The following is a 19377-nucleotide window of genomic DNA, read 5'->3' as shown; positions in this document are numbered from 1 at the left end:
ACTGAGTGCAAACCGTGGCCCAGCCCCTTTCTTCCTCCTCCCCCCAGGGGCACTGGAACAATTTCTACGGTGGGGGTGCTGAGAGCCATCGAACCAAACTGTAAACCCAGGATATGATGAAAACCACTTCAAGCCAAAGGGTGCTGCAGCACCCTCCACAGCTCTGGTTCCAGCACTTATGCCTCCCGCCCCGTCCTGCAAACCATGGCCAAGCCCCTCTCTTCCTCCTCCCCCCTGCAAACCAGGGCCTGGCCCCTCTCTTCGTCCTCCCCCACCAATTTCCACCCCTTTCTCTTGTTTCTGTGTTTCCCTGTAGGTGCTGGCCAGTGCTGTGTGGCTTGCAGGAGCAGTGGTTTCAAGTACAACTGATACCCTGGGGCCCACCACACCGTTGGGGGCAGAGGTGCTGGGATTGCTGGGAGTAGCCAGTGTCAGGAGCTGGATCTCGCAGGGGAACGATTTGAAGGGACTCGGGGATTGGGGTGCAACGATTGGTACCCTGCAAGGCCAGGTTAGGGCTGGCATTGCCCAGAGGCCAGTGCGTGAGGGAGGGAGCTGACACCCAACTTCCACAGGGAACACCCTTTCGTTGGAGGCAGGGGTAACAGGGCGACTCACAGTCCTGAGCACAGTCCAAGAACCTCCCCTCCCCAGAACAATGGGATGGCTCTCCTGCTCCTCCCCGCTCCTTTCTCCCTCCAGCAACACCTGGCCTGGAAAGGGGCCAGGGGAACCTCACTGCAGCTGCCCCTTCTAGGCCTGGGAAAGGGGGGTGAAGAACCCCTGCAGCTGCGGGGGGAGCAGAGATGGGGCTGGGGGGCAGAATTGCTGTGGGGTTTGGGACGGTGCATAATTCATTGCTGGGCTGGCAAAGGGGCAGATGTGGGGCTGGGGGTAGAGCTGGACGGGGAACGTTTTTCCTCCTCCCTCCTGAAGCGTCACGATTTTGAAATTTTTTCCCATCTCGTGTTTGGACAAAAATATTGCAATGTCCAAAAAGTTTACGGACCGATAAACCTAAGAAAAAATTCCAGCCAGGTGACTGAAAACGCGTCTTTCAATTTCCACCTTTTTTGTCTTTTTTTTTTTTCCCAGTAGAAATAAAAAACGCAAGACAGCCATTTAGAAACTGAAAACAAAACGTTTTGTTTTGAAAAGAGCTATTGGGACAAGTTAAACCACTCTCCCACCCCCCACCCCCACCTGTAAATCTGGGATAACAGCCCTGACCTCCTTTGTGAAGCACTTTGAGAACTATGGATGCAAAGCGCTAGGCACGAACTAGGGATTATTAACAACAGCCATCAAGTGAGTCCTTTTCTCTCACACTGTCCTTTACTGGTTCGGGGGGGCTGCCTGACTGGTAAATGGAAAAATCCCAGTCTAATATTCTAACTAAAATCAATTTACAAAAGTTGAGCATAGTTCTGTATGAACCCAACAACAACAATTTAACAGCCTCTCTTCCTAAGAGATCTTTATTTACAAATAAGCTTCAAGTGTAGTTTCAAGGTGCATTAAAACCAAAGATATGGGGTTCTCAAACTGTGGGTCACGACCCCATTTTAATGGGGTCACCAGGTCTGGTGTTAGACTTGCTGGGGCCCGACGCTGAAGCAGAAGCCCAAGCCCAACTTCCCAGTGCTGAAGCCCTTGGGCTTTGGCTTTGGCCCTCCAGCCCAGAGTGGTGGGGCTCAGGCAGGCTCAGGCTTCGGTCCCCTCTCCTGGGGTTGCGGGGTAATGAAATTTGAGAACTCCTGAACAATAATCACAGACTTTGCTAAAGCTGATGGGTGTGCCAAGCACTGTTTCAATTTGTGGAAGAAGCAATTAAGCCCCTTTATACAGTAGCACCAGCTACAAAGAATGAAGTGACCCCCTCTGGGAGCTCAGGGCTAAGCCCTGCCTGCTGAGGGGTTTCCCAGATTGCAGACACACGGGCTAGGAGGATGGTTTTGCAGCCTGTGTGTGCTGGAGGCAGGAAGCCAGAAGCAGTTGTGGGAGCTTGAGAGGAGGCAGAGAGGCAGGGCTTCTTGGGCACAGAGCCTGTTGGTGGGGCAGACTTGGGGATTTCTGAGCAGAGAAACTGTTGGCTGTTGTTATTTTCTTCTGTGTTTGGGGAATCAGGATTGTGTGTGCATTCTTTGTGAATAAACTAGATCAGGGATTCAAACTCAAATCACCACAAAGGCCACATGAAGACTAGTACATTGGCCCGAGGACCACATCACTGACACCTTTTCATACAAAGATACAAAAGTGCCCCCCTCTGCCCCTGGCCCCGCCCCCACACCACCCCTTCCATGAGGCCCTGCCCCTGCCCTGCCTCTTTCCACCCCTTCCCCACCCCCATTCCAACCCGTTCCCCACAGTCCCCACCCCAACTCCGCCCCCCCTCCCTGCCCCTATTCCAACCCCTTCCCCAAATCCCCATCCCAGATCTGCCTCTTCTCCGCCTCCTCCCCTGGGCGCGCCACATCCCCGCTCCTTTCCCCTCACTCCCGGAAAGTCCTAAGCACTGCCAAACAGCTGTTTGTCGGTGGGAAGCTCTGGAAGGTAGGCGGAGGAACGGGGGTGTGGCGCACGGGGCAGGGGGAAAGGGGAGGTATGGCGGGCCGCAGGAAATAACTCCATGGGCCACATGTTTGTGACCCCTAAACTAGATTATATCATGAGCTCCCAGTGCGATGCGATCCTTAGTTGTATAAACAGGGGAGTAGTGAGTAGGAGCAGGGAGGAGATTTTTACCTCTGTATAAGGCATTGGTGAGACCCAGAGTGGAATACTGCATCCAGTTCTGGTGCTCACATTCTTGAAAGGATGTTGAAAAATTGGCGAGGGTGCAGCTGAGAGCCAGAAAAACGATTTGAGGGCTGGAGAAAATGCCTGACAGTGAGAGACCTGGGCAGCTCATTCTGTTTAGCTTCTCAAGGAAAAGAAGATTGAGAGGTGACTTGACCACCATGTACAAGGACCTTCATGGGAGAAAATCCCAGGTACTAAAGGGCTTTTTAGCCTACTGGGAAAGGCAGAACAAGAACCAATGACTGGACGTTAAAGCCAGACACATTCCAATTGGAGGCAACAGTGTTTCCCAGTGTGAATGATTAGCCATTGGAACAAACTCCTGAGGTGAATGGTGGATTCTCCATCACTTGATGTCTCCAAATCCAAACTGGCTGCCTTGCTGGAAGATGCTTTAGTCAAACACAAGTTATTGAGCTCAGTACAGGTAATCAGACTAGATTATATAATGGGCCCTTCTGACTTCAAACTCTGTGAATCTATGAAAACCTACCCAGAACATACCTGTCTGAATCATCAATTTCTCCTGCTAATGGAAACAACCCTACAAGGCCCTGAATATTGGCAAACCACTGGGGCTGAGGGGAACAGCACTACAGAGAAAGCTTCACCTCACAACTTCTCCATCTATGGAGCTTTCTTGCCACAGGGCTCACAATGAGGAAAGTATTTGCAATTAACAGCTATGGGGATTGAGCATTATGGGTTTCTAGAGACAGGAGAATGGGGCAGACATGGAGGAGGCAGCTGGAAGCAGCCAGTCGAACCATTGATGCCCAGTGCCACGTGACCTAAAGGACTGAGCGTTGCCCTGTGGCTTAGAAGACCTGGCTCTGCTGCTGGGTGATCTTCAGTAAGTCATTTTCCCTTCTCTGTGCCTCAGTTTCCCCACCTTTAAACAGGGATAATGATACTCCCTTCCTTTGTAAAGCACTTTGAGCTCTGCTAATAAAAAGCACATTATTGTTACTACTGTTTGAGCTAAAACAGCTCAGCCTGCTGTAGTAGTTGCAAGAGGAAGACACTAGGGGGCAGACAGGCTCACATGCACTGTTGCGTGTATTTCCCCCCAATCTGTTGCATCTCACTGGACCAGCCCTGGGCTCAGAGGTTAAGTCATCACAAGACACTGTGCTGTGAAATGACTGTGTGTTTATTATAGGGCCATGTTTGCTCCCCACTATACAACGACTTGTTTTCTCCAGTGCACAGGCTGAAACACAAGCTTTGGGACAGATCCATCCCTGCTGTATTTCCAGTGGGGTCTATAATCTTTATCCCCCTCTTGTGACAGGCAGGTGCAGAGCAGCCTCTGAGAGCAGCAGGGAGCATGTCATATCCCACTGGAGTCTGTATCTCCTGTTCTATGCCTCCTCCTTCTGCTATCTGCAGCCCCCCAGTAGTGGTCAGGTGTCCTGCGCCATCAGGACATGCCTCAGTGGCAGCCGGCAGTGCTGCTGTACATCAGCCAGATAACACAGTATAATGATATCCGTGTCGGTGCTGAGTTACATTAGCCCCTGGTTCCATTCCCTGTGCAGCTGTGTGGTTGCTGAGCATTAAGAAATGCATGGTTCAGAGTTTGTCCCGGACTCCTTTCAAAGCAGCGGGGGAACAGGTTGCATTACAGAAAGCTGATGTCACCGTGGAGATAAAGGGCATCGCTGTGCTCCTTGGCACGCTCAGAGCTTTGGTTTGCCCTGGGGGTGGGGGGTTCCTGCCTGCCCCTGAGAGCTTTGAATCAGCCCGCACATTCCTTTCCCAGTAGGTTTCTCTTGCAACACTTCGCGGAAGCTGTGGTGCAGATTTAACCCCTTTCCCCCCTGAATCCTTGTGTGCAAAAACCTGCCCTGTGTGTGGGTCTCAAGGGACAAGTTGTTACCTGTGAGAGTCGTGTGTAATTGGATGACGGAATATTTGAAACTGAGCAGCTGCGACCCCCCACCCCAATGGATCCCGAAGGCATCTGGGGCCGAGTGCCATCAGCAAGTCTCTCTGAGCAGAACTTTCTCCTGGTTCTGAAGGGGAATCTTCTCTTTGGTGTCTTCACCCCTCTTCATTCGGGACCTTTGATGAAAGAAGGGGGGAAATACCAATGAAGCAGAGAGGCAAAACAGGCATAAGTTATTTTTCAGCCAGTTTGAATACTAAAATGAGGCTCAGACATTAGTCACCAGGGCTGAACTTCACTAGAGGAACAATACAAGGGCATTATACCACTCAAAAACCCTGTGGTCTAGTGGTTGGTGCTCTGGCTGGAGACTGAGTTCTAATCCCAACTCTGCTATTGACCTACTGTGACACTGGGCAAGTTCTGTTTCCCCCACTCCCCGCATTGTCCATTTAGAACAGTGGTCCCCAAACTTTTCATTGTTGCACCCTCTCTTACCCCTGTCTGTGCACACACACCCTGAGCTGGGACTGGGAGCAGGACCGCAGTTCTGAGGGGTGAGGGGGGACACCGAGAGGGGTAAGGGGGTCCCCAGCGGGGGGCACGTCTGAGGCTAGGAACGGAGCCGTGGACAGGGGCTGAGGCTGGGGTTGGGGCCAGGCAAAAGTTGGGAGCAGAGTTGGGCTGGGTGGCACTCCCTCCCTGCTCCCCCGGAAGCTGGCCCAGGCCCTGCCGCCCCCCACAAATGTTCCTCTGGCACACCCCACATTTTGGACTGTCACAGATTTAGACTGTCAGATCTTCAGGACGAATCTGTCTCACTGTGCGTTTATACAGTGCCCAGCACAACAGGGGCCCCAACCTTGGATGGGGTCTGTGCAGCGCCTGGTCTGATGGGAGCCTGGATAGCTATCTATCTTTTGACATACAAGCCCAGTCTCTTTCTACTCACTGGAATCAGTCAGTGGATAGAGGATATCAGGAAACCCTTTGTACAGCACCTAGCACAACAGGGTCCAGGGCCATGATTGGACACCTGGGTGCCACAGTCATACAAATAATACCAACTCTCTGCACAATTTGCCTGGCTGGCTGCGGGGTGGACAGGGCTGATCCCAAGCACCAGCTGAGTGTTTTGGCCTTTGGAGCCCAAACCCTGTCTTGGCCGCAGGTGCCAGAGTCAGACAGGAAGAGCGGGGAGACCTTCCATCAGACCAACCTGCTCTCCACCTCCTCCACAGTGTCTGGCAGTGGTTGGTTGAGAGTCTCCGGGAGGAAGGTGGCCGCAATGCCAGAGATGATTGGGGCAGCACCGTAGACGATTGGCGGCAGGAAGGAGAAGTATTCATCCAACATCTTGGCCAAGGGAGCCACAATACCTCCTACCCGGGCCATGGTGCTGCCAAAGCCCAGTCCGGTCTGCCTGGCGTTGCAGGGAAATAACCATCCAGAACAGAGAAGGGTCAGCTCAGTACTGGGAGTGCAGAACTGCTGGGTGGGAATGCTAAACAGTGACACAGCAGGATGTGCTGCTCACCCTTCACAGTGCTGACCCCAGCATGGCACTAGGGGGCGCTGTGCTGCCGGGAGCAGGGTGAGGGCTCAGTAGGATATGCTGTCTTCTCACAGCCAGTGCAGACCCCCGTGTCCCAGCATGGCACGAGGGGGCGCTGTGCTGCAGGAGGCAGGGTGTGGGCTCACTAGGGGTATACTCTCCCCTCTCAGTCAGTGCTGACTCCAATGCTGCAGTGCCATGCTAGGGGGCACTGTGCTGCAAGGAATGGGGTGCAGGGCTCAGTAGGGGTCAGCTGGAAATACAGCATCTTACCTGATCGGTGTGGGGTAGAGCTCAGTTGTGAATAGAAACACGCAGTTGAAGGTGGCCGAAAGACATCCCTTCCCAATCACAGCCAGTGATGTGCGGACTATTTGCAGCTCTGCAAAGAGGGGACAAGGAGAATCCAGGGCTAGAACCCTGTTGCAAACTCCGAGCTCTCCCTTGCCTCCCTTCCATTCTGCATCCCAGCACTGTAACCTTGGCAGCCTCTCTCCTCTGCCCTGTTTCACCTGGCATATCCCCAACCCTGCTCTTTCTTCCTTCGTCACTTCTCCAAGACCCAGCCTTTCCCCTCTCTCCCATGGGTAAGAATCTCCTCCATCTCTCGATTGTTTTGTCCTCTTCCGCTCTGACCTCACTCGCGCCTACCTCAGGACTATTCAGATAGGTGGCTGTGTATGGAGATAGATAGGTGGTTAGGTATGACTGAGGGAGTCAATTACTCTTTGTTTGAGTTACTTTAGACTCATTGACATTTCTTGGAGGTTACGCGCTAAGCATTGTCGTATGTGGACTGGACCAAACCCACCTCTGGGCACAAAGATGTTGGTAATGATGACAAGCCCAGCCAGGAAGAGGAAGGCTGAGAGCGTGATCCTGCGCCCAATGTAGGACATGGAGATGGTGACCAACACTTTGGCCGGGAAGTCAACAGCTCCAAAAATCAACTGGATCACGTAGATACTGACGCCAAAGTTCTGCAGATCCATGGCCAGCCCGTAATAGGAGAAACTGGTCGAGAACCTGCCGTTCACCATAGAGAGGGAGGCAAAGAGATGAGTGAGAGTCCTGTTGAGTGTGCAGCCCGGTGAGATTTAGCTCCAGGCCTAGTTACAATTTAAGCCCAATCTAGATGGGACTTTAGCACTATCTAGGCCCTTGTGCCAGCCCTGTGAACAGCCACAAGGCCCTCCCCCCCCCAAGTTAGAGTTGGCCAGGGGAAATTTTAGTGTTACACTTGTGGGTGCTCTGGTTGGTGTGTGCAGTGATGTAACACAGTGTGGGGGGCATTATTCAAAGCAGGGATGCCCAGGATTGAATGGACACACAAAGGGCCCTAAAATGCACCAGCTTTAGAGAGAAAACCCACAGACCTGATAAGAACCTGACAGACTGGAAGATAAGAGCTAGATAGACACATAAGGTAGACAGACAGACTGAGTATGTCTAGGGATGGATTGAAGCATGGATGAATAACCCTTAGGCAGACAAATGTCCAAAATCTGTGGATTATCTATGCTTGGAAATGGACTAAGTATCGATTTGCAGGCGATACCATGATGGAAGGGGTTGCAAGCACTTTGAAGGGCAGGATTAGAATTCAAATCAAGAGTGGGTCTGCCAAACCTAATTTGGATCCAGATTTAGGATCAGGGACGAAGGGAAGGAGTGCTCTTACCACACAACTGAGAGGCAGCAGAATATCCGGCGTATGGCAGGTGTGCGTACCAGATCCGAGACAGTGTAGGATGACTTCACCATTGACAGTTCCTTCTGCATTTTGGAATTTAGGATCTAGTAGGGAACAAAAAGGTCAGTCGGGAAGCCCATGACAGCCCCATGGATTCAGCTGTGATGACACAGGACCTACAAATGGCTCCTTGCTTCGGCAAATGGTAGCTAGTCATTCCTTACTGAGGCAAACTCTCATGGACCTCAGGTTTCAATTCAACAAGACCTACTTATGATTGGATATAGAGTCCACATGTATTGACCATACAGGCCTGATATTATTGATACTATTAGTAATATTATGGTAGCACCAAGAGGCCCCAACTAAGATCAGTGCTCAATTATACAGCTCTTTCCCTCCCCCACCCAGCTATTTGAACCCTACCCCCCACTCACTCTGCCAGTGCCCCTCAATCCTGACCCACAGCCCTAGCTGCTATCCCAGCCCTGGGCCTCCTTTGAGCCCAGACTACCAATTGTGTGAAATGATGTGCTGGTTTTATAACATAGACAAATATCCGCAGGGGACTAAGTTAACATCTCTTTGGAGCAAGGGAGGAAGCTAGAGCTGGGCCAGCTCTCTGTTGAAATCAGGCTTTATTCAATCTCCTTTGCCCAGTGCTAGAAATCTGGTGGGACAGGCCCTAGTTCTGTGTCCTCTGATAGATTAAAAGGTTAAATGGCCTGATCCTCAGCTGGTGTAAATGAATGACTCCAGTGGAGTTGTGTCCATTTAGACCACCTGAGGAGCAAGCCCTTCATTAAAGACTCCATTGGGTCTCTTTACCTCTGTGGTAATCTTCTCCCCTTCTTCCCGTTTCCCATTCACTCTGGCGACCCTTTGAAGCACCTTCACTGCTCTGTCAGCTTTACCTGCCAGAACCAGCCAGCGGGCAGATTCTGCGAACCACCTGTTGAAAAAGGATAGTCAAATGTTTCTCTTGCAGAACCAAGGTCAATGATAAGAAAAGGAGTACTTGTGACACCTTAGAGACGAACAAATTTATTTGAGCATAAGCTTTCATGAGCTACAGCTCACTTCATCGGACGCATCCCATGAAGTGAGCTGTAGCTCACGAAAGCTTATGCTCAAATAAATTTGTTCGTCTCTAAGGTGCCACAAGTACTCCTTTTCTTTTTGCGGATACAGACTAACATGGCTGCTACTCTGAAAGGTCAGTGATGTGACCCACAACTTCGATGGGGTCCTCAAAGCAGGATCAGCTGAAATAATGCAGCACAAGATAATTATCTGTGTTACAGAGGGGGGAAATGAGGCACAGACAGGAGCAGGAACTTGCCCAGGGAGTCAGCAGCAGAGCCAGGAACAGAACCCAGGAGTTCTGTGCACCATCCTCTTGAAACCCAAATGCCTGACTCCTAGTTCCCTGCTGTAATTCTGCTTCTCTGAGAGCTGAGAATAGAATCCAGGAGTCCTGACTCCTAGCTCTAACCACTAGACACTGCCCCCCATCCTGTCTGCTAACAACCACAAGGAAAGAGGACAGCACTTGCGCCTAGAAGGAGAGCTCTCCAGAGACACGTACCAGGAATAGATGAGGAAGAAGAAGAAAGGCAAAGAGACAGTCAGCTGGAGCCAGCGCCAGTTGGGGATGCCATATGCCAAGCCCGCCAGCAGGATCTGGCCCAGGGTATAGATGAATCCTGTGATGGCAATGGTGATGGTGCGGAACTGAGTGGGGATCCACTCCACAACTGCAAGGAAAGGAACCTTGTTTAACCTGCCCATGGGCAGTGACGAGGATACTGCTAGCCCTGACTCTCCTTGGACCCACTGGCACCACATGTTACTGCACCCTGCAGGGCTGCAACAGAGAAGAGGCAGCAGAGGGAATGTGAAAACAGCTCTGTACTTCGAGCTGAAATAGCCATGCTGGAGAAAGCAACTCTTGCCCCTGCTACCTTCAGACCCCCAGTGGTAGCCAGGGATATTGCAGCCTCCAGTGCTGCAGCTCTCCCAGTGGTAGTAGATGATATTACAACCCTGTGAGGCTGGAGCTGCTTCAGCCCATAGCCCAGTGGCAGCAGGTGGTAGCAAGGAGAATGTACAAACAGCCCAATACCCTGAACTGAAATAGCCCCATGGGAGCCTGCTTCCATGCTCTGCACTTCCTCCCTTTGCTACCTGCAGGCCCCTGGGTCATGCAGGTGTACCGAGCCCCCAGGAGATCCCCAGTGCCAGCAGGTGGTATTGCACCTTTTAGTACATCAGTCACAGTATCTGTTATGGGTTGAGGTGAGACACTTGAGACCTAGCTGCTAAACAGGCAGGGCTTACTCAGGCAAGCGATGCTGAGCCCAAAGCCAGATAGCGCCATCCCACCCAGGAAGCGGAAGACACAGTAGGAGATGTAACTGGGGGAGAAGGCCGTGCAGGTTCCCATGACAGCCAGCTGCAGAAAGGACCAGATCAGCATTGCCTTGCGTCCAAACCTATGGCAAAGGGGGACAGAGAAGGGAATAAGTAACAGGCATTGAGTTAACAGAGAAGGGAATAAGTAACAGGCATTGAGCTGGTCAGGGCTCAGCTGTGGGTCAAATGGGCTATGATGTGATTGGAGAGGAGGTGATTCTTGGGGCTGATAGGACCATTGGCTTCCAATGGCATGTCCACCTAGGTTGCCATGGACAACAGACCATGAACAAGATGGGGACAATGTGGAGTGATGGTTGACAGATTTTAAGGCTAGATGGGAGCATTAGATTGTCCAGTCTGACTTTTGTATAACACAGATCATTGGGCTAATTCACTAGGACCGGAGGTCCCAACTGAAACTGGGGCTCCATTGTGCCAGGTGCTGCACAGACCCACAGTGAGACCAAAGCTCCAGTGTGCCAGGCGCTGCTCCGCCCCTGACTGAGATCAGGGCCCCATTGTGCTGGACACTGCCCAGAGCTGAAGTGAGAGACCATCCCAGAGAGCTTGCCCCAAACAGACAGAATACCAAAAGGAAAAGTGGGGCAGAGAGAGAGGGAGGGACTTGCCCCAGGTCACACAGCAGAGCAGGGAATAGAACGCAGGTTTCCTGAGTCCCTGCCCTGTGCTGCCCAGATCAGCTTACCTGTCAGAGAGACCGCCTAGCACGAGTGCTCCCAGCAGCACCCCAGCCATGTAGATTGACTGCGCCATCTGCCGGAACTTCCGCAAGTTACACACCAGGTCCCACTGCAGGTGGGGGAAGGGAGACAGAGAGCAAGTCAGTAATTTCTGCAGAGGCCCAGTGGATGGTGGTCAGATCCTAAAGCACTGGAGCATTGCAACAAGTCACAGCCAGTGCGCTGTGAACTCACAAAGTGTCCGAGGTGCCTGGTGTCTATGTACACCAGTGGTTGCTGTCATTACACATGCTGTGGTTGTGCAACACAGTCACGAGTGTCCTGTTCTCATTACCCTGGAGCAACTCCCACTGGAATCACTGGGGCTGATTCTCACTCATGCTTAGGCCCCTCTGTGCCTCTCTGGCAACATAAAGGAGCCTTAAAGTGAGTGGTGTGGCCTCCTAGGAATCCCCACTGAGCTGGATGCCTCCCTGGCTGGTGTGGAGCTGGAATAAGGGCTGATGCAGGGGAAGAATGGGCACCTGGCCAGAATGAACGGCACTCTGGCTATTCTCTTCCTCCCAGGGGCTGTGGGAAGCAGCACATATGTGGAGCAGCCCAGGGGTTCTTGTCCCTGGCTGCCATCCCTGCCCTGACCATTCTCCCCTCCCAAAAGATGCACTGGTGATGCCGATTTTGCAAAAGCAATTACAGTAACAAACACCATGGTAATAGGCCTACGAGAAACAGAGAGGGGTTTGTATGGTGATAGATGATGGGTGTGTCTGGGGATAGATATTACAGACACATGGAATGTGTTTCACACTACTATATCACCTGTATATATGCTGTCCGTTATCTGTATGGGCTAGGGTTGGTATTCCAGGTTCCTGGGTGAGTAACAGGGTTAAACAAGTCTGGAGAAGCCTCAGCCCTTGGGGAAATTGCATAACCTGGTTTGAACTGGTTGACAAAGGTGACCACACAGAGGACTGAGAAAGGTCTGAAGTGATAATTCTCACCTGATCCAAGAAGTGATATAATGCTGTGCCCAAAAGGCACGGGGAGGGTTTGAAGTTCTGTGTTCCTACCTCATTTGGACGATGGGTGACTGCCAGATAAGACAGGCACATGTATAAACTATTGATTGTTTTCAAGGTATGGTTTTCTGTAATGCTTTAGTTCTGAATAAATTGTACTTTGCTTTCGGATGGCTGGTGGGGCCCTGGGTAAGCAGAGCTGCAGGTGTTGAATTCAAGTCAGGCCTGCAGGGATAATCACAGTGAGTTGCAAGAAGAATGGCAAGTTTGCTCTGGGGGGAGAGAGTTGTGGGACTCCATCCCAATAGAGGTGAGGACCGGAGGCTTGAGACCTTAGTGGGGGTGCCCTAGAGGAGGCCACGAAGGGGTCAGACATTTAGTTACCACAGGAATTGTGAGGACATGTAGAGGGATGGATGGATAGATAGAGGGGTGCGTAAGGAAATGGATGGATAGACTAACAAATCAAAATCTCTGCAGATATGTTCTCGGCAGTTTTTGCCAAGAACCCCAGTCATTAGAGCAAAGCATTTGTGGGCATGTTAGCTCCCAGCAGGTAGCCTGAGAGAGCCCAGTGCCATGTGGCCAGGCAGTGGCCTTTGTACTTCCTTCAGAGTAATTTTGGACTGTAGAGTTTCAGTGGTGTTGATCAGTATCACTGGGATTCATGGAAGTGATGTTCTGTAGTCTGTGGTCCGCCATAACCCCCAGCTCATTCCCAGCAGTATGACGGCTTAGCCAGTTAGTCCTCTTTCTGTAGTTGTGCATTGTATTTTTCCTTCCTAACTGCAGTACTTTGCACTTGCCTTTACTGAATTTCATTGTGTTGATTTCAGACTGTAACAAGCTGCCCTGCTTCCCAGCTCCCAGAGACCCCACTGCTGCTCCCGAAGTCTCTTCTCAGGCACTTTTATTTCTCCAGGTTTTGGGCAAACGCAACACAAACAGTTCCTCAGCCCACCCTGGGCTACAGCTTCCACCTAGGGTGACTGTATGTCCCAGTTTGGCCGTGACGGTCCCATTTTTCAGCTCTGTCCGGGCCGTCCCTACTTTTCCCCCAAAACTGGGCATTTGTCCTGGCTGCAAGGCAGAGTGGAGGGTGGGGGCTGCTGTCCAGGGGCTCAACTGAAAGCAGCACTGCCTGCCAGCAGGAGAGCAGAGAAATTTGCTGCTGACGGGCAGTGCTGCCTTCTTCAGAGCTGACCCCCTGGGCAGCGTGGAGCTCGGTGGGTCAGCCCCAGTCCCGCCGCAGGTGTCACAGAGCTCAGTGAGTCCATCTCAGCCCTGGACGGCATAGGGAGGGCAGCTCTGGTGAGCTCTGTGCGTGGGGGGATAGGAGAGAACGGGGGATGGGGGAGCAGCTCGGGGAAGCTCTGGGCCATCCCGTTTTTACTTTAAGAAATATGGTCACCCTACTTCCAGGGGTTTTTCCCCTTTACCTTTCAGTGGTTCCAGCAGGAATCTTCCATGCTCTGTTCCCTGAGCACCACCTCCCAGGGCTTTCTCCTTGGAAGGCCCTTTCCCCGCAGCAGGTTTCCACTCCCTCCCCTCCCAGGGATCGCTTAGGAACTCCCTGATTCTTGCAGCTCCCTGGCTCTGTCTCAGTAGGTCTCTCCCAGCAGGTTCCCATGGCCTCCCATCCACAGAACTTCCTGCTTCTGGCCTGTGTCCCTATTCCCAGGGAGCTAGCAGCGGCTTCCCATGTCTACTCTCTCTACACCCTTTCCTAACTGATGAGACCTGATGCACCCAGGTGTCCCCCTCTAATCATTATACGCTGACCAAGCACAGGTGCATTGGCCCTGCTCCTTCTTAGAGAATATCTATGAACTGATGTCACCCTGTGACACAGACATTTCTCCAACTTATCAAGGTCCTTTTGAATTCTAATCCTGCCCTTCAAGGTGCTTGCAACTCCTCCCATCATGGTGTCACCTGCGAATTTGATAAACATACTCTCCACTGCATGATCCTAGTCACTAAATGAAAATGTCGAATAGTACCTGAGGGACCCCACTAGATACATCCTCCCAATTTGACAGCGAACCATTGATTACTATTCTGAGAATGGTCTTTCAGCCAGATATGCACCCCCCCCGTTATAGTAGTTTCATCTAGACCACATTTCCCTAATTTGCATGTCATGTGGGACTGTGTCAAAAGCCTTGCTAAAATCAAGACCTATCACATATACTGCTTCCCCCCATCCACTAGCCAGTTACTCTGTCAAAGAAGGAAATTAGGTTTGTTTGTCATGATTTGTTCTTGACAAATCCATGTTGGCTATTACTTACAACCCTATTATTCTCTAGGTGCTTACAAACTGATTGTTAAATAATTTGTTCCAGTATCTTTCCAAGTATTGTAGTGGGCCGACTGATCTATGATTCTATTATTCCTTCTTTATTCCCCTTTTTAGAAATAGGTACATTTACCCTTCTCCAGTCCTCTGGGACCTCACCCATCTTCCTTGAGTTCTCAAGGATAAACACTTATGGTTTTGAGATTGTTGCAGGTAGTTCCTTAAGTACCCTAGGGTGAATTTCATCTGGCTGTGCCAACTTGAATACATCTAACTTGTCTAAATATTCTTTAATCTGTTCTTTCCCTATTCTGGCTTGTGTTCCTTCCCCCTGGTTCTTAATGTTAAATCTGTTAAACATCTTGTCACAATTATCCTTTTCAGTGAAGACTGAAGCAAAATGGGCATTAAACTCTTCAGTCTTCTTAATGTCATCCATTAGCAGCTCTCCTTCCCTGCTAAGTAAAGGACCTACATTTTCCTTTGCTTTTCTCTTGCTCCTGATGTATTTATAGAATCTTCACTTATTGCCTTTTATATCCCTTGCTAGGTGTAACTTGTTTTGTGCCTTAGCCTGTCTGATTTTGTCCCTTCATACTTGCACTATTCTTTTGTACACATCCTTAGCCATTAGTCCATGTTTCCACTTTTTGTAGGTTTCCTTTTTGATTTTCAGGTCATTGAAGATGTCCTGATGGGCCATATTGGCCTCTTACCTTTCTTACTGTCTTTCCTGTGTATCAGGATGGTTTGCAGTTGTGCCTTTAATATTGTCTCTTTAAGAAACGGCCAGCCCTCTTGAACTCCTTTTTCCCTTAGCCCTGGTCTACACTAGGACTTTAGGTCGAATTTAGCAGCGTTAAATCGATGTAAACCTGCACCCGTCCACACAATGAAGCCCTTTATTTCGACTTAAAGGGCTCTTAAAATCGATTTCCTTACTCCACCCCTGACAAGTGGATTAGCGCTTAAATCGACCTTGCCGGCTCGAATTTGGGGTACTGTGGACACAATTCGATGGTATTGGCCTCCGGGAGCTATCCCAGAGTGCTCCATTGTGACCGCTCTGGACAGCACTCTCAGATGCCCTATTGTTTGCCGTTGCTCTGACGCAGGGAGGGGCGACTGAGGACACGGCTTACAGGGTTGGCTTCAGGGACCTAAAATCAACAAATGGGGTGTCTTTACATCAAGGAGTATTTCAGGCAGGACTTCACGGAGGGTTCCAATAAGAAATGGTGCACCTAAGTTATCGTTCTTATTGGAACAAGAAGGTTAGCCTGGCCTCTGATTGATACATGGCTAGATTTACCTCGCTGCACCTTCTCTGTGAGTGACTGCAGTGTGACCTAGAAGAATGAGTCCCCTAGACGGGGGAGAGGGGGAAGCAAATGAATACAGAACAAATCTGGTCTATTTCTTGTTTTGATCCACTCCATCTATCTTTTACATCTTTGGCCGGCAGCAGACGGTGCAGAAGGACTGCATGCCATCCTCATCTCTTGCCTGCCTGGCAGAAGATGGTACAGTACGACTGCTAGCGATCCGTATCGCCTGCCTGCTCACCATAAGACGGTTCAATAGGACTGACTGCAGGACTAAAGAGAATGACCTGGTCAAGTCACTCTAAATTAAGTCCCTGCGCCCATGTCTGTCCAGGCACTCCCAGCCGACGTGGCCAGGAGCACCTCGGACATGACGATGACGGCTACCAGTCGTACTGTACCGTCTATTGCCACAAGGCAAGGGGTTGCTGCTACTGTGTAGCAAAGCCGTACCGCGTCTGCCAGCACCCAGGAGTCATAGGGTGACGGTTACCTGAGCGGGCTCCATGCTTGCCGTGGTATGGCGTCTGCACAGGTAACTCAGGAAAAAAGGCGTGAAACGATTTTCTGCCCTTGCTTTCACGGAGGGAGGGAGGGAACGGGGGCCTGACGATATGTACCCAGAACCACCCGCGACAATGTTTTAGCCCCATCAGGCATTGGGATCTCAACCCAGAATTCCAATGGGCAGCGGAGACTGCGGGAACTGTGGGATAGCTATCCACAGTGCAATGCTCCGGAAGTCGACTCTAGCCTCGGTACTGTGGAAGCACTCCGCCGAGTTAATGCACTTAATGCACTTAGAGCATTTTCTGTGGGGACACACACACTCGAATATATAAAACCGATTTCTAAAAAACCGACTTCTATAAATTCGACGTTATTCCGTAGTGTAGACATACCCTTAGATTTTCTTCCCCTGGAACCCCACCTACCAGTTCTCTGAGTTTGTTAAAATGGGCTTTTTTGAAGTCCATTGTCCTCATTCTGCTGCTCTCACTCCTTCCTTTCCTTAGAATCACTAAATCTCTCATTTCATGATCACTTTCGCTCAAATTGCCTTCTGTCTTCAGATTCTCAACCAATTCCTCGGCTAGTCAGAATCAAGTCTAAAATAGCCGACACCGCTCCCCCCTCCCCCCCAGCCACTTCCTCACCTTTTGAAACAAGTTGTCTCCAACACATTCCAATAACTTATTGAAGATTTTGTGTTTTGCTGTATCTCTGTCCCCATACAAACCGCTGTGTCTCTCTGTCCCATACACATCCCTTTGTCTACCTAGTTATGTATGCGATCCTCCTCTCTCTGATTCCAGAGCACCTGGACATTAATGGCACCTGGTGCCCCCAACATGCCCATTCCACCTAGTTCCTAGCAGCGGAGTATGTCTCACCTCGGTAATGATGGTGGAGGTGAACACGCTCCTATCGTAGGTCCATCCTTCCGTGCAGGGCTCTGTGTCCAGCTGAGTTCCATTGGGCTCGGTGACGTTGGGGTCTAGGAGCTGCCACTGAGCGGTGACAAAACGGCGGCACTTCTCTGGCTGCCGGTTCCTGTCCATGGGGATGGTGACCCGGAGCAGGTCCTGGGAGCCCAGGTGCAGGGTGGCATTAGCGTAGCGGGTGTTGTTGGCATTGATATGGACTTGGCAGTGGTGCCCCGGGATGGCGGCGGTGAAGTTCTGCAGGAGGTTGTGGCTGGCCATCAGCACGATGGGGATGGTAAGCAACATTGTGTGGATAATTTGGAAACGTCCCATGCCGCCCACCTGGTGTAAGAATTCGGCGAAAGACATGGTCCCGCTGGAAGCACCTTGCCCTCAGAAATAACCCCAGGCTACAAAAAATACTCTAGGATCCAAAATACTTCTAGAGCTGCATGGATCTCAAACCCAAAAGGTGATTACAGGGCTGCTGCTGCCTCTGAGCTAATGCAACTCCTTCTGTAATGGAACGTCACGCTCCTAGATCCAGCAGTCCAGAGGTCACTCCCCTCAAGGGGAATCTGGTGTGCAACAGACTGGGGCTTTAGAAGGCTGATGGAAGAGTCCGTGGAGCCCTGGAGAGATTTGGCGTCTACCTAAGACGCTGCTGCGGAGTTGCTCCCAGTGCTGAAATATCCACAGGAGAGCTGGCGAAAGAGCTTTTTAGTTTGATCGAGGTGCTTCTGCCATGGATTTGTACCTGTGGCTTGAGATTAAAGTCCCTGTGTCTGTGAATCTTCCATGTAGCCCAGCAGAACCGGTGTCCCTTCTATGGCAAACAAAACAGGGCTTGTTAAAATCCACCATCAGTCATCTGCTTTGCAAATGTCACTAGGCACCTTTGCTAGGGGGGGTGAAACCTTCCTAGATTCCTGTTTTCCCCCTTGCAGCAAAGAGATCCTGATTTAAGGGTCTTTGAGAGGATTATATAAGCTTTAATCAGCTCATTTGGTTAAAGTTATACTCCTGTTTTAAGGGATTAGTTCAAATGAAAAGGGAAAAAAGCTGAAAAAAATTAAAGGGGAAAATGGAGAAAAATGCAGCAGAGGAAAGTGCACTGGGTCTCGCTGGAGGACAGGTTCAGTCTAAGGGTTGGGGCTCAGAATTGTGACATCCCCACAGAGCAAAGTCAGGGGAAGCCAGCCTTCTGGAATTGGAGAGGGGATGAGAAAGGAAATGCACCAGTGCTCTCTGCTGGAGGGACTGTGTTCAGAAATGTACAAGCTTTTTACACGACCAGGGCTCTGGGTGGCTTGGTAAAAGGCCTGTGGGTTCTAGAGGTCAAAGTGCCCAGGTCTGGTTTCTCCCACTGGGGAGCGTTGCGGGTGTCTTGTGACACATTTACCTGGGTTCAGCCATCAGAGACGGCTGCATGAGCACGTTGATCTGGGAAAGTGGAGGAAAAATTAAATCTAAGATGGCCCTGCAGGTAAGACAGTGGACTGGGATGCAGGTGACCTGCGATTAGGGCCCTCCACCCCCACCCCTTCCAGTCATGAAGGATGCTCCACAGAGCCTGACCGAGATCAGGACCCCCCTCTTGTGCTGAGTGCTCCATGGATCCTGACTGAGATCAGAGCCCCCTTCTTGTGCCAGGTGCTCAATGACCCTGACTGAGATCAGGACCCCCCTCTTGTGCCAGGCGCTGCACAGACCCCAGTTAGATTGCAGGCCACCCCAGTGTGGTAGGCACTGCATGGGTGCACAGCAAGAGACAGTCCCTGCCCTGAAGAGCTCAGTCTAAACAGCCAAAGAAAGATAATTCTCCCCCATTTTACAAACAGGAAAACTGAGGCACAGAACGATTACGTGATTTGCTCAAGGGATCTCCTGGGTCCCAGTTCTTTCCCACAAGGCCATTGTTCATCTGCTGGTTAGGAATGTCAACCAGTGCATCGGTTCAGCAGAGCCAGTGGTAACAGGTCAAAGCCAAATGTAGTTACACAAAAAGCAGAGGCGGTAACAGATGCAGGGGACTGCGTGTCAAGACCTGGGGGTGGAGCTGCTCCATTCAAAGCCTGAACTCCTTAGCCTGGGAAAACATCCACTATAGGCCAGTCCCTGGGGGTGGGAGGGATATTTGCATGGCCTTAGTTCTGTGTCGGAAGGATGGTGTTATGGGTAAGGCACTGGACCATGACTCCGGAAAAAATCCCAGATGTAAAACTCCTCGTGCCTCAG

General features: G+C 50.9%; 1 protein-coding gene across 2 annotated transcripts; it reads right to left on the bottom strand.

The window, feature by feature from the left end:
* Positions 1-3940: 3940 nt before the first annotated feature.
* LOC140914313 (solute carrier family 22 member 6-A-like) lies at positions 3941-18353 on the bottom strand. Of its 2 annotated transcripts, XM_073351813.1 has the most exons (10): positions 17107-18340; positions 11069-11172; positions 10285-10439; positions 9533-9701; positions 8773-8896; positions 7933-8048; positions 7063-7277; positions 6525-6633; positions 5916-6119; positions 3941-4872 (listed from the first exon to the last, which is right to left on the bottom strand). In XM_073351813.1, exons 1-10 carry the CDS (start codon positions 17506-17508, stop codon positions 4788-4790), a joined length of 1683 nt encoding a protein of 560 aa, XP_073207914.1. In that variant the 5' UTR covers positions 17509-18340; the 3' UTR covers positions 3941-4787. The 2 variants fall into 2 exon arrangements, with proteins under 2 accessions (XP_073207914.1, XP_073207915.1); XM_073351814.1 differs by lacking the exon at positions 5916-6119 and having other exon boundaries at positions 17107-18353.
* Between the last annotated feature and the right edge of the window lie 1024 nt (positions 18354-19377).

The sequence above is a fragment of the Lepidochelys kempii genome, chromosome 7 (genome assembly GCF_965140265.1).
Source record: "Lepidochelys kempii isolate rLepKem1 chromosome 7, rLepKem1.hap2, whole genome shotgun sequence".
NCBI lineage: Eukaryota > Metazoa > Chordata > Testudines > Cheloniidae > Lepidochelys > Lepidochelys kempii.
This window is presented reverse-complemented; position numbering and strand designations above follow the sequence as displayed.

Bases quoted from the DNA above. Each gene is read 5' to 3' on its own strand.
- LOC140914313 (XM_073351813.1), bottom strand. From the start codon at position 17,508: ATGTCTTTCGCCGAATTCTTACACCAGGTGGGCGGCATGGGACGTTTC. The intron at 9,702-10,284 runs GTAAGCCCTGCC...CTTTCCTTGCAG, and splicing joins GCTCAGCATCGCTTGCCTGA to TTGTGGAGTGGATCCCCACT. The intron at 7,278-7,932 runs GTAAGAGCACTC...GGTGAACGGCAG, and splicing joins TGCTGCCTCTCAGTTGTGTG to GTTCTCGACCAGTTTCTCCT.